General features: G+C 46.7%; 1 protein-coding gene across 1 annotated transcript; it reads left to right on the forward strand.

Annotated features, from left to right (window-relative positions):
- The first annotated feature begins 778 nt into the window (after positions 1 to 778).
- On the forward strand, positions 779 to 14,383 carry LOC120945085 (kelch-like protein 10). The gene is made up of 5 exons (XM_040358949.1): positions 779 to 1,437; positions 5,247 to 5,736; positions 9,681 to 10,298; positions 11,961 to 12,110; positions 13,953 to 14,383. Exons 1-5 carry the CDS (start codon positions 1,151 to 1,153, stop codon positions 14,307 to 14,309), a joined length of 1,902 nt encoding a protein of 633 aa, XP_040214883.1. The 5' UTR covers positions 779 to 1,150; the 3' UTR covers positions 14,310 to 14,383.
- Positions 14,384 to 15,112: the final 729 nt, after the last annotated feature.

The raw sequence follows: 15,112 nt of genomic DNA on the forward strand, positions 1-15,112 counted from the left end.
CCAGTAGCTATAATAGTAGGGAGGTTTCCACCGACTAGCAGGATGAGTAGATAAGCAGGTCACCTTGGTGGATGATGCAGGCTCACCCGAGGTGTGGGGTCTAAGCACTAACCAAACTTCACCAGACCTCTTTGTTTCATGCTAGTGTCAGGAGGCGGTCCTCAGGATTGCCCCACCAGGAGATAAGCAAGGTCTCCGGGAGCAAAAATAGCAGGTAGGGTTCAAGAACAAGCTTAGTCGGTAACAAGCCAGGGATCAAGCAAAAGTGTAGTCAGTAACAAGCCAAAGGTCTGTAACAATTTGTCGTAGGCTGGGATCGTGTGAAAGCATAGTCTAGGACCAAGTCAAAGGTCAGTAACGTGAAGCGGGACTTTTTTTTACCGTCCTGCTAGCGCACCGCTCCAGTGTGAAAGCCCTCGGGGCTTTCACATTGGAGAGACAGCAGCGGCTCTTTTAGGGCGCTTTTCAGGCGCTATTTTTAGCGTTATAGCCAGGGCCGTCTTTATAGCATCATGGGCCCCTGGGCAAAGTAATGCTCTGGGGCCCCTACAATGATGACAGTGCAGGTAAACAGACATCAAGTAGGTAGGCGGCAGACTGCCTCCCCTGCGTATCTATCACTCTCAGTGCCATCATGGGCCCCCAATTTTGGGGCAGCCTGAGCTCAAGGACCAGCTGCTTTGGGGAAAGTGCAGGGGCCCCCCATGCAGCTGGTGTGCCCTCTCATTAAGACAGCCCTGGTTATAGCGCCTGCAAAGCCTGTGAAAGGGGTCTAACACTTGCAGTAGCGGGTGCAGTAACCAGTATGATTAATATTTCACTCTGTTACAGAACTGTGCCCAACAGTGGGCTGGTGCAAACATTAATGGCATAGGTGGTAGCATAAGGTAATAAAGGTATCGCCGGTTTGTACCAGCAGGTCACACAGCGTCAACACAGATAAGCAAGGGCACCTCTTCAGGCACAGTGGGACATTGCTCCAAATCAGGGACAGTCCCTCGAAATCAGGGACGGTTGGGAGCTATGTATTGGTAATGGTTCGATATCAATACAAAGGACAACCAATAGCGTTGTCTGTAATTGCCAGACATCAAAACTTTATAATGCAACCCTAGAGTAGTAAAGTGGCTTCTGATTGGTCAGTTTTGAAATGTCAGGTAACCTCAGCAGTACAGCCAACTGTCAGTTCAGTGGAGACAGAGACATGTCACGGACGGGCACAGAGGGGGTCCCAGGGCTGCCCATGGATTGGGATTCAGAGGCCCTATCAGCCTGTTCCAATACTGACACCCTGGAACAGACAATTAGAACAATGGCCTGGACCCAATTCCATGATCTGCGGATGGAGGACGAGTTTTGTGATGTCACCATAAAGGTTGATGATGTCATGTTCAGAGCCCATAAGATCATCCTCTCTGTATGCAGCCTTTATTTTAGGTAAGTGAAGATTGACCTCCATGGTGTAATGGCCCCCCATTGCCTTCCCCTGTGTGGTGACAGTTGGCCTCTACTGGTCACAGAGACAGTTGTACTTCAATGGCTGTTGGGCATGGCCTAGTCATAAGGTCAGGGGGGATTAGGCCCCAGCAGCTAAGTGAAGCTAAATCAGATAATAGGCCAATAAAGGTGAATAGCAATGTAGGATCTGCATTCAACCCACCCAGACTGGAGCTGAAGGCTTGCTGAAATCTCATGCATTGCTTTGTATGTTCCTCCTGTATGATAATCCTCAGGCTGGCGTTCCTAAGCCTTATCCCAGTTGTTTAATCAGCCTTTCATCCAAAAACAACCAAATAGATTAACACAACCTTCCACTGACAGTGTTTATCAATGCCATGTAATGGTATAACATTTTGGGGCTGCGCTTTGATCTGTTTGGCTGTTTTTAGGATTGCTGGTTACATTAGGCTACAAAGTCTCTTTACTCACTGTCTGTCCTCAGTCTTCAAGGCCGAGTGACACTGGGGATTAATTTAACCCAGAAGACTGACATCTTGTGGCTTACAAGAGGTACTGCAGAGGCTGGCCAAATGATTGCACCACGTTCAAATGGTTCATTCATCATGAGCTCAGTCTTGCCCCCATTCAAACCTAAGTGTGAGCAAAGCAATGTGATTTACTAATAATATTATTATACTGTATTAATATAGCGCAAAAATGTAAAGGCTTGACTTGTATGTTTGTACACATTTTTACAACTTCACACATTTTTTGGCCCCATACATTTTTAATTGAGAGTTCCTGATAAACAAATACAAATATGTTTTTCAAATGCTCCTATTTAGGTTTATAGGGCCGAAAACATACAAAATCTTCTCCAAAGAGCCATGAAAATCACAGTTTTAGGCCCCATTGGCCAGACGCACATCCAGAACAGCTGGTGTATGGTGGACCTGGCCAATGGGGCGCAAAGCAATGATTTGCATGGCTCCGCCTTCTTGTCCTGAAATGAGGAATAACTATTTTATTTTTGGGATATGTGATTGAATAAAACACATGAATGGCTACTGTGCGGTGCACTGATTAGGATGGAGGGATTTTTGATTGCTTTAGTCAGGGATTTTTTTGAGGGGGAACTTGGGGGAACTCAGTTCCACCACCTCTGGCTCAGACCCTTTGGTGCCTGCTCACCACAATCACTTGTAACCACAGAAGTCTGGTTTCTGTGTTTACAAGTGACAGCTCTGCACTCTGTGTGTAACCCCCCCCCCCTGAACTCTGCACTCTGTATGTAATGCAATCCTGGTATTTAATGCCCCTTTAAGACCCTTCTACTGTTTGTGAAATCTGAACGGGGTCGTTGTTGAGTTCCTGCACCTATTTTCTGAGAAAAAAAGCTTTGGCTTTAGTCCCTCTTCAACACAACCTATATGGCTACTGTATATAGTCTTGTTGGGTCCCAGCATAGGTGTGCGCAGCCTATGGCATTAGGGTATGCACCCCAAAGCTCAAACACACATGCATTTGCATGTATATATATATATATATATATATATATATATATATATATATATATATATATATATATATATATATATATATATATATATATATCAGTGGCGGTGCGTCCATAGTGGGCGCAGGAGCGCCGCCCCCTCTCTCCTGCACCCATAACTCAACAGTAGCTAGATTCATGCATTGCATAAATCTATCTATTGTCGCGGCTGCCACCCACTATTCAGGTGTCCGGCCCCCTGTTCAGCGCCGCCCATCTGAATAACAGCGGTGGGTGGGTTTTTGGAAGTGCCTGATTAGAGCAGGAGGCTCTAATAGGCATTTGGCACACTGGCAGCATTGGAAACACTGGCAGCATTGGGTACACTGGCACACTGGCAGCATTTGGCACATGGCACACTGGCAGCATTGGGCACATGGCACACTGGCAGCATTGGGCACATGGCACACTGGCAGCATTTGGCACATGGCACACTGGCAGTATTTGATGGCACAGTCACAGCATTTGGTGGGCACAGTCACAGCAATTGGTGGCACAGTGGCAGCATTTGGTGGGCACAGTGGCAGCATTTGGTGGGCACAGTGGCAGCGTTTGGTGGCACAGTGACAGCGTTTGATGTTTTTTTTTCAAATTTTTTTCAGTTTATTTGCGACCCCACCCCAACATTTTTTTAGCACCAGCTGCCACTGATATATATATAACAGTAGGGCAATGGACAGTGTCAGAAGAGCAGTCAGTGGACGGTGCCAGTAGGGCAGAGATTGGTGTCAGTAGTTTTACTTATTTTTTTATTATTACAATTTTATTTTTTTATTATTTTTTATAGTTTTTTTTAATAATATATATATTTTTTAACCACTTCAATACCAGGCCCCTTCCTGCCCAGGACAATTTTCAGCTTTCAGCGCTGTCACATTTTAAATGACAATTGTGCGGTCATGCAACACTGTAGCCAAACTAAACTTTTATAGTTTTCTTCCCACAAATAGAACTTTCTTTTTGTGGTATTTGATCACCTCTGGGGCTTTTATTTTTTGCTAAACAAACTGTCATAGAATGTTGTTTTCCCCTTCACTGACGGGCACTGATGGGCACTGATGAGGAGGCACTGATATGTAGAATTGATGGGCACTAATAGGTGGCACTGATATGCAGGACTGATGGGCACTGACAAGCGGCTGTGATGGGCACTGACAGGTGGCTGTGATGGGCACTGACAGACGGCTGTGATGGGCACTGACAGGTGGCACTGATGGGCAGTGATTGGCACTGTGGTGAGCACTGGCAAAATTTAATTGAAGCGCATTATTTATATTATTACATTGTAATTTAAAATGAAATGGTTCAACTCACCATAATGCAGAATCAGTGGGAGCCCCGAGTGTGTCACTTGCCACGCCACCTACCACCAGATGCAGCTTGTCACTTGCCACGTCACCTGCCACACGTTGTGAATTGTCACTTGCCAAACGTTGCGGATTGTCACTTGCCACGTCACCTGCCACACGTTGCAGATTGTCACTTGCCACGTCACCTGCCATATGTTGCGAATTGTCACTTGCCACAAGATGCGGAATGTCACTTGCCTGCCACCAGATACAGATTGTCACTTGCCACATGTTGCGGATTGTCACTTGCCATAAGTTGCGGAATGTCACTTGCCTGTCACCAGATGCAGCTTGTCACTTGCCACGTCACCTGCCACATGTTGCGGATTGTCACTTGCCACGTCACCTGCCACACGTTTTGGATTGTCACTTGCCACACGTTGCGGATTGTCACTTGCCACGTCACCTGCCAGATTGTCACTTGCCAGGTCACCTTCCACGTGTTGCGGATTGTCACTTGCCACAAGATGCGGAATGTCACTTACCTGCCACCAGATGCAGATTGTCACTTGCCACGTCACCTGCCACATGTTGCGAATTGTCACTTGCCACAAGATGCGGAATGTCACTTGCCTGCCACCAGATGCAGATTGTCACTTGCCACGTCACCTGCCACATATTGCGGATTGTCACTTGCCACAAGTTGTGTTATGTGGCTCTGTCACTCGCACAGTGACTGGCAGAGCTGCGGACCCGCTCAGACTCTACGGTGCCTGCAAATTCCGCAACTAGAAATTAGCTCATTTCTAATCAGCTAATTTCTCGGGGGTGGCAATTGCCCTGTTGCCCCCCCCCCCCCCTGGATCCGCCCCTGACCAGGCTTTGGTTTCCCTAAAGTCCCTAATAATTTTCCCCTTTTCTCTCAATTAGCAGTGTAATGTGAATTCTTCTCCTCCTCCCAGGACTCTGTTTTCTGAAAGATGGACAAAGACCGGAAAGAACGTGTACCACATTCCTGGAATTGCCGCGGACATGATGAGGTTGATCCTTCTCTATGCCTACACCAATGCAATATCCATCAGTTCTGAGAACGTAGAAGACCTGTTTATGGCCGCAGACCAATTTAACATCCTGGGTCTACAATGGCGCTGCTCGGATTTCCTTGTTGGCCACCTTAGCCCCGAGAACTGCGTTGGCATTGGCAGATTCTCCAACCATTTTCACTGCCCCAAGCTGCATGAAAAAACCCATGCGTACATTCTCCACCACTTTCATGAAATAACAACGACCTCCGAGGAGCTTCTGGAACTCAGCCTAACGGAGTTTGAAGATCTCATCAAGAAAGACGAGCTTAATGTTAAAAGGGAGGAGGCCATCTTTGAAACTATAATCAAATGGATTGAGCACCACCCAACTCAACGCAGGCAACATATTACCACCCTACTGCCTAAGGTAAGGAGGAGAACTCCATTTACCCATTGGGGTTGATTTACTAAAACCAGAGAGAGCAAAATCTGGTGCAGCTCTGCATCGTATCCAATCAGCTTCTAAAGCCCCATACACACGGTAGGACTTTTTGACAACAAACTTCAAAATGAGCAAGTTTTCAAAAAAATCCGACCGTGTGTACGCTCCATCGGACAAACTTTTTCGGTTTTCATCGGACAAAAGTTCGCTCTGCAAACGGACAAACTTTTCGGCAACAAAAGTCGTACGGTGCAAAGTCCTATCGTGTGTACAGAAATCCATCGGAATTTTGTCTGAAGTACAAATACGCATGCCCAAAACCAGTGGCCCAGATTCAAGTAGAATTGCGCGATATTTGCGGGGGAGCAGGGCAACGATTTTGCCCTGCGCCCCCGCAAATATTTTGCGCTGCCCTCGATTCACGGAGCAGTAGCTCCGTGAATTGCGAGGGCGCACCGGCAAATTTGCCCGGCGTAAGCGCGCGCAAGTTAAATGATCCCGCCAGGGGCGGGAATCATTTAAATTAGGCACGCTCCCGCGCCGAGCATAGAGCGCATGCTCCGTCGGGAAACTTTCCCGATGTGCATTGCGGCAAATGACGTCGCAAGGACGTCATTTGCTTCTAAGTGAACGTGAATGGCGTCCAGCGCCATTCACGTTTCACTTACGCAAATGCCGTGAAATTCAAATTTCACGACGCGGGAAGGCCGGCTATACTTTAGCATTGGCTGCCCCTACTATTAGAAGGGGCAGCCTTGCGCTAAAGTAGCCGTATGGAAACTCCGTACCTGGCTTGCGCGGGGCCCGTGCAAGCTTGTGAATCAGTGGTAGTATGCAATTTGCATACTACACGCTGATACACAATGGGAGCGCCTCCTAGCGGCCCCTGCAAGAATGCAGCCTTATGCCGCGCAGATTTTAGGCTGCAGCCAGTGTAACGAGGTTCCTGAATCAGTAGCACTCGTTACACCGGAGCAAGTCAGCAATTGCGCCGTGTAACCTATGGTTACACGGGCGCAATTGCTTTCTGAATCTGGGCCAATGTTAAAATCAACCAACAATAGCAGAAGTTGACCAAAGGGTGGCGGTAAAGAGCAGAAAAACCATGTGATTAGGTTTTAGGGAAAGTTTGCAGAAAAGTCCTGCCGTGTGTATGCTATGGGTGTGTCCTTAAAGCAGTGTTTCTGGCCGTAAAATTTTTTTTTTTTTAAAAGTTAGCAGCTACAAACACTGTAGCTGCTGACTTTTAACCACTTCCATACTGGGCACTTACGCCCCTTCCTGCCCAAGCCAATTTTCAGCTTTCAGCACTGTCGCACTTTGAATGACAATTGCGCGGTCGTGCTACACTGTACCCAAACAATTTTTTTATCATTTTGTTCCCACAAATAGAGCTTTCTTTTGGTGGTATTTGATCACCTCTGCGGTTTTTATTTTTTGCGCTATAAACAAAAGAAGAGTGACAATTTTAAAAAAAAACACTATTTTTTACTTTTTTATTTAATAAATATCACATTTTTTTTAAAAAAAAACGTTTTTTTTCCTCAGTTTAGGCCGATATGTATTCTTCTACATATTTTTGGTAAAAAAAATCGCAATGATCATATATTGATTGGTTTGCGCAAAAGTTATAGCGTTTACAAAATAGCTGATAGATTTATGGCATTTTTATTTTATTAATTTTTTTACTAGTATTGGCGGCGATTTGCGATTTTTTTTACTGTCACCGTGACATTGCGGCGAACACATCGGACACTTTTGACACGTTTTTGGCGCCATTCACATTTATACAGCGATTAATGCGATAAATATGCACTAATTACTGTATAAATGTGACTGGCATTCAAGGGGTTAACACTAGGGGGTGAGGGAGGGGTTAATATGTATACCTAAATTGTGTTCTAACTGTGGGGGAAGGGGGGTGACTGGGGGAGGTGACCGATGCTGTGTCCCTATGTACAAGGGACACAGATCCGTCTCCTCTCTCCCCTGACAGGACGTGGAGCTCTGTGTTTACACACAGAGCTCCACGTCTTGTCCCTGTAGCCGCCGATCCCGAGTGCCTGGCGGACATCGCGACCGCCAGGCACGCGCATCGGCATCTCGGGGACGCGCCGGGCGCGCGCGCGCTGCCGCCGGCGCGCTCGCGCGCCCCCCAGTGGCCGCAAGAATACAGGATGTCAAATGACGTCCTGTTGAATTTTCAGAGTAACCGTGGAGCCGTCATTTGACGATGGCCCGGTACTCTAGTGGTTAATAAGGACACTTACCTGTCCAGGGCACCCGCGATGTTGGCCCCCCCCGAGGCCGATCCGTCCATCGTATCGTGTGCCGGTGCTGCCATCCTCACTAAGGGAAACAGGCAGTGGAGCCTTGCGGCTTCACTTCCCGGTTCCTACTGCACATGCACGAGTTGTGCGGTGCTATCTGAATGGGCAGCTGTCTTCTGGGGGACACACAGGTCCCAGAACACAGCGCGAGGAGGAGAAGAATGAAGACTACCGTGGAATAGGAGGCGGCAGATTAGGACGATGTGCCTAGCAACAGCCATTGCTGGTAAGTAAAAAAAATAATTTATTTTTCAATGTATTTTAACCACTTGCTTACTGGGCACACATACCCCCTTCCTGCCCAGGCGAAATTTCAGCTTTCGGCACTGTCACGTTTTAAATAAAAATTGCGCGGTCGTGCGACGTGGCTCCCAAACAAAATTGACGTCCTTTTTTCCCCACAAATAGAGCTTTCTTTTGGTGGTATTTGATCACCTCTGCGGTTTTTATTTGTTGCACTATAAACAAAAAAAGAGCTACAATTTAGAAAAAAACACAATTAGCTGGATTCGGGTAGATGAGCCTAACGTTAGGCAGGCGTAGCGTATCTCATATACGCTACGCCGCCGTAAGTTAGAGAGGCAAGTGCTGTATTCACAAAGCACTTGCGTCCTAAGTTACGGCGGCGTAGCGTAAATGTGCCGGCCTAAGCGCGCCTAATTCAAATTGTGAAGAGGTGGGCGTGTTTTATGCTAATGAACCGTGACCCGACGTGATTGACTTTTTTTACGAACGGCGCATGCGCTGTCCGTGGCCATATCCCAGTGTGCATGCTCCAAACTACGCCGCAAAGACTTATTGGTTTCGACGTGAACGTAAATTACGCCCAGCCCCATTCACGGACGACTTACGCAAACGACGTAAAATTTTTAAAATCCGACGCGGGTCCGACGTCCATACTTAACATTGGTTGCGCCATCTTTTTGGTGGAATATCTTTAGGCCTGGAAACGGCTTACGTAAACGGCGTATCTTTACTGCGACGGCCGGGCGTACGTTCGCGAATAGGCGTATCTCGCTGATTTACGCATTCTAGGCGTAAATCAGCGTACACGCCCCTAGCGGCCGGCCTAAATAGACAGCTAAGATACGACGGCGCCCGCGGTCGTATCTTAGCTAGATTTAAGTGTATCTCAATTTGAGAATACATTTAAATTTACGAAGGCGCAGATTCAGAGTTACGACGGCGTATCTACTGATACGCCGGCGTAACTCTCTCTGAATCTGGCTAAATATTTTAAACTTTGTGCTATAATAAATATCCCAATTAAAAAAAAAATTCTCAGTTTAGGTCGATATGTATTCTTATACATATTTTGGCGGGAAAAAAAATCGCAATAAGCGTATAGTCATTGGTTTGCGCAAAAGTTATAGCGGCTAAAAAATAAGGGATAGAATTCTGACATTTTTTTTAATTATTTTTTTTTTACTAGTAATGGCGGCGATCTGCGATTCTTATCAGTATTCTTCAGATAAGGAAACGTTATACTTCACAGCTTATGTGGTGCCAATGTTATATTGGACTGTTGTATATCGATGATTGTCTGTTGAGTTTTGTTGACCGTTACAACATAAAACCCCTTTCTCTCTTCCTCCTCAGGTTCGAATGGCCTTGATACACCCCATGTATTTGATAAACAACGTGATGACCAACATCCACATACAGCACAACCAAGAATGTATGAGTATTGTCACCAGTGTGCTGAGGACAAAGTACGACCTAAACGCAAACGGATCCTCCGGGTCAGATTTCATGAACCCATTGACAAGGCCACGCCTGCCAAGTGCAATTCTACTCGCCGTTGGCGGCTATAGCTCTAGTAACCCTACCAACGCCATGGAGACCTACGACTGCAGAGTTGACCGCTGGGTGGACATCACCTATGATATGGAAAGCCCCAGGGCCTATCATGGAACGGCGTACCTAAATGGTTATGTTTACCTGGTTGGAGGGCTTGATGGCATAAACTACCTGAACAGCGTAACGCGGTTTGACCCAGTCAGGAAGATCTGGCAGCAAGTGGCTCCGATGAATGATAACCGCTGCTATGTCAGCACGGTAGTCCTGGAAAACCGTCTCTACGCCATGGGCGGGTTTGATGGTCACATTCGCCTGGAATCTGCAGAATGTTACGACCCAGAAACCAATCAATGGGATCTTATAGCTCCAATGAATGAAATAAGAAGCGATGCAAAAGCCACCATCCTCAATGGCAAGGTAAGATATAGACACCCACTCAAAAACCAAATGGTCTTACACAACCCAACATTCTAGAGCTGCAGCCTCCATGAGTTTCTTCGGCATTCAACACTTCTGTGAGCGTCGGATACCTTTGTCCTCTGTAGCTTAAAGTGTTTCCATCCCCTGACCACTGGGCCACTACAAGACTCAGCAATGACATGGGGGTCAGAGGACGTTCCTTCTTCCAGGTCAGGGACCTGCTAAGCAGTGAAGAAAGAATTACTGTATTTATCGGCGTATACCGCGCACTTTTTTCCCCTTAAAATAAGGGGAAAATCGTGGGTGCGCGATATACGCCGATACCTGCTTCCCGCGGGTATAGTCCTCATACTAACATCTAAGATATTAATTATCTGACCGGAGTACTGGGCACATTTAACACATATACCAGATCACTACATTTATTGGAGGAACAAATTAGATCACTACATTGGTGCCGTGACCCGGAATGTAGTGATCTGGTATATGTGTTAAATGTGCCCAGTACTCCGGTCAGATAATTAATATCTTAGATGTTAGTATGAGGACTATAAATTACGTTGTTCCGCAGCAACTCACACCAGGTTCTCCAGAGAATGCAAATTTAATTAACTTCCAATAACATACAAAGTCCAAAGTCCACAGACGATACTAAGATCCAACAGAGTATAATTCAGAATCCCATCTTTTCCTAGACCTGTGCAATGTTCATCATAGAGTGACAAGACAAGACCCCTTGAATGCCAGCTTGAGTGCTTCAAATATTGGACTCACACTGGAGGGGGGGGGGTCAACCAAATGTTCCCATTGAATGAACATCCCACAAGTCTAATTACCATCAATAGACACTTCCTTATGTAAGGAAGTACCAGGCCATTTCACACACCTAGGTCGTCTTAGATAAGATTAACACATCAAAGAGTCCTCTGTACCTTTTGATATGTGTCGTTTGACCACTAACCCTTTTGGTCAGCAAACACCTTTTCATGTGTAACCTTGAATGCCTGTATGTAAACCATGCCATATATATATATATATATATATATATATATATATATATATATATATATATAACATAATATTTTAAATACCTACACATCTATATTAATATTACAACAAAGGGGTTAATCAGTAGGGGGCGCTGAAGGGGTTCAGTGTGTCCTAGGGATGCGTTCTAACTGTGGGGGGGATGGGCTGCGTGTAACACTACACTGATCACCGCTCCTGATTACAGGGAGCGGTGATCAGTGTCTTGTCACTAGGAAGAATGGGGAAATGCTTGTTCACATCAGCATTTCCCTGTTCTTCATCTCCGTGAGACGATCGCGGGTATCGGCGCAGACATCGAATCCGCGGGACCCGCGGTCAAACTCACGGAGCTTGCGGCAAGCGCGCGCCATCACAATGCCGCATCTTAAAGGGGACGTACCTGTACGCCCATCTGCCCAGCCGCGCCATTGCGTCGACGTATATCGTCGTGCGCTGGTCGGAAAGTGGTTAAATAAGCGCAACAATGGAGGTAACACACTGAGGTGTTTCAGCTGCCATTGAGCTATGGTGTATTGTTGTACTGCTATGGCCCCCCCGCCCCCCCCCCCCCCGATGCCATTCAGTCTATCAAAAGCCAAGAGTTTAATATCACTAATATGTTTTTTACAGATCTATATATGTGGCGGATTCAATGGAGAAGAATACCTCTTTACAGCAGAAGTCTACAACCCAACTACAGACCAATGGAGCATGATCGCCCCGATGTGGAACCAACGCGGTGGTGTCGGTGTCATCGCCTATGGAGATCTGATCTATGCAGTATGTGTAATGATTCCTTTCTAATGAGATTGAATGAGAACTATAAATTGCATCATGTGTCTGGTGAAACAGAAGAACTGGAAATGAGAGGATATCTCTCTAACGGAGCCCCTGATAGGAGTAATAATCCTTCCCCACTCCATCCAAAACTAGGAAAAATGGCCTTGACTTGACTTCACTTTAAAGGATGAGTTCCCCTTTTGGTAAAAAAATAATAATAAATACACATATTTTTGCAGGAAAGAAATGTGCATTTATTATTTATTGACTGAGGAGCCTGGAAAGCATTGCACCTGTCATCAGTGCATAGTTGGCAACATTGCAAAATACATTTTTTTAGGGAAATTTTTTTGCCTGTAGGTGGAGTCTTGCTATAAGTAGGGGGCAGGGCATTCATGTGAAGGTGGGACTCTGCATCGGGAAAAATGGGCGTGGTATAAATAGAAATGGGTGTGGCTTAAATGGAGCGTGGCTCAAAGGGTGTGTGGTTAGAGTCAGAGATGTACGAGGGATGGAGCTGGTCTTTATAAAAATGGTGGCCGGCAAAGACATTTTACCAGTGCTGGCCACAGCCTCTAGCGGCGGCGGTGAAAAAATGTGAAAACAGCTATTTCCCGGGGCATTTCCCGGCAAACGGTAAGACCGAGACAAAGGTTTAAATCCCAGGAATGTCCCGGGACAGTTGGCAAGTTTCATCGGAAAAAACGATCGTGTGTGGGGCCCCATCTGACTTTTTTCCATCGGTGTAAAAAAATAGAACATGTTTTAAATTTTTCCGATAAAAAAAAAAAAACGATAGGAAATTCCGATCGTCTGTGTGAAACTCCATCGGAGAAAAATCCACGCATGCTCAGAATCAAGTCGACGCCTGCTCGGAAGCATTGAACTTCATTTTTCCCGGCTCGCCGTAGTGTTTTACGTCACCGCGTTTTGGACAGTCGGAATTTAGTCTGATATAGCTAGATTCAGAAAGAGTTAGGCCGGCGTATCAGTAGATACGCCGACGTAACTCTGAATCTGCGCCGTCCTAAGTTTAAGTGTATTCTCAAACTGAGATACACTTAAACCTATCTAAGATACGACGGCTTGCGCCGTCGTATCTTAGGGTGCAATATTTAGGCTGGCCGCTAGGTGGCGCTTCCGTTGAGTTCGGCGTAGAATATGTAAATCACTAGATACGCCTATTCACGAACGTATGTGCGCCCGTTGCAGTAAAGATACACCGTTTCCATAAGAGATACGCCGCCTAAAGATAAACATGCCCCCTAGGTGGCGTAGCCAATGTTAAGTATGGCCGTCGTTCCCGCGTCGAAATTTGAAAATTTTACGTCGTTTGCGTAAGTCGTGCGTGAATAGGGCTGGACGTAATTTACGTCCACGTCGAAACCAATACGTCCTTGCGGCGTACTTTGGAGCAATGCACACTGGGATATGTACACGGACGGCGCATGTGCCGTTCGTAAAAAACGTCAATCACGTCGGGTCACAAGTAATTAACATAAAACAAGCCCCCCATCCTCATTTGAATTAGGCGCGCTTACACCGGCCACATTTACGCTACGCCGCCGTAAGTTAGGAGGCAAGTACTTTGTGAATACAGTACTTGCCTATCTAACTTACCGCGGCGTAGTGTAAATACGCCGCCGCCAAGAATTCTGACGAAAAATTCCATCGCATTTTATTCCATTGGAAATCCGATCGTGTGTGCGTGGCATAAGGGTTGCATGCTATATTCAGACCAGGTCCATCGTGTTATGGGGACCATTAGGACCATACCCATCATCCTTGTAAAACCTCTTTTGCCACATGAAGTAGTACACGGTAACGTGTTATCTCTTACAGGTCGGAGGATCTAATGAAGGTGGCAGACTAAGCAGTGCCGAGGTCTATAACCCAGCGAACAACAGCTGGACCGAGATCTCCTCCATGTTCAGCCCACGCAGCAACTTCGGGATTGAAGTACTGGAGGATCTCCTTTATGTGACTGGAGGTTTCGACGGTTCCAGAACGACCTCCGAAGCAGAGTACTATGACAGGAAGACCGAAGAGTGGTACGGCATCCACGACATGAACATCAATCGCAGCGCCCTGGACTGCTGCATTTTGCCCGGCCTCCCCAACGTCCGGGAATATGCCGCCAGTCGAGACACGTTCTACAGAGAGGAAGTGAGGCGGGCATTATCCGACAGCTCTTTATAAGTGTAACCGAATGATGTGACTCTTTTAAAGCACATTAATATAAACTGTAACTGGCAATAAATAATAAGACTGAACTAAAATGATACTGTCATTCTTTGCAGGTAGAATAATACCGCTCAATCATTCCAGTATGCCACGGCAGCCATCACAAATTTTGGGGCCCCTTACACAGCTTTAGGCAGGGCCCCCCTGGAGCAGAGAACCGGGGCGGGGGGGGGGGGGGGTGTGCTGATGTAAAAAAAAACAAGTGTAATCTCTTTTTCTCTGCGTTCATAGACGGACACAGCCTTCTTTGACCTTAGGGTTATGCTTCTTCCTACCAGGAGATTTAGGCAGAATTCTACAGCACTTAAGGTGTTAAAACCTTTCCTTCATGCCGCTCCTCCCAGGGGGCGTGGCTCCCCCAGGCATAACCCACACCCTGCTCTAGCAGCCTCAGTCTTTTTCTGCCTAACGACAGGAGAGTCAGGCGCTCTCTGGAGTCCTGGACTCTGGAGTTTTTTTTCTTGTGATTTTTCTCGCTTTTATTATTTTTGTTCCTACATTTTTGAATCCTGTGATTCTTCTATCAACAGCCGACTGGGTGACAGGCTGGGTCCTCGACCCTTGTAGTCCCCCCAGGTTCGGCCTTCGAGCGTGTGCCGGCCCTTAGCTCAGCTTTGGGACGTCCACGACAGGCCCCGTTGCTCCAGGGGCGGCCGGGGAACTTTGGTTGTAGGGCACACATATTACCGGTCTCTATGGCTTTGTCACAGTGTGTCTGGCTGACAACCATGCCGTTCGCGGACGTTGGTTCTGTCTGG

This window comes from Rana temporaria, chromosome 7, assembly GCF_905171775.1.
Source record: "Rana temporaria chromosome 7, aRanTem1.1, whole genome shotgun sequence".
In the NCBI taxonomy this organism is placed as follows: domain Eukaryota; kingdom Metazoa; phylum Chordata; class Amphibia; order Anura; family Ranidae; genus Rana; species Rana temporaria.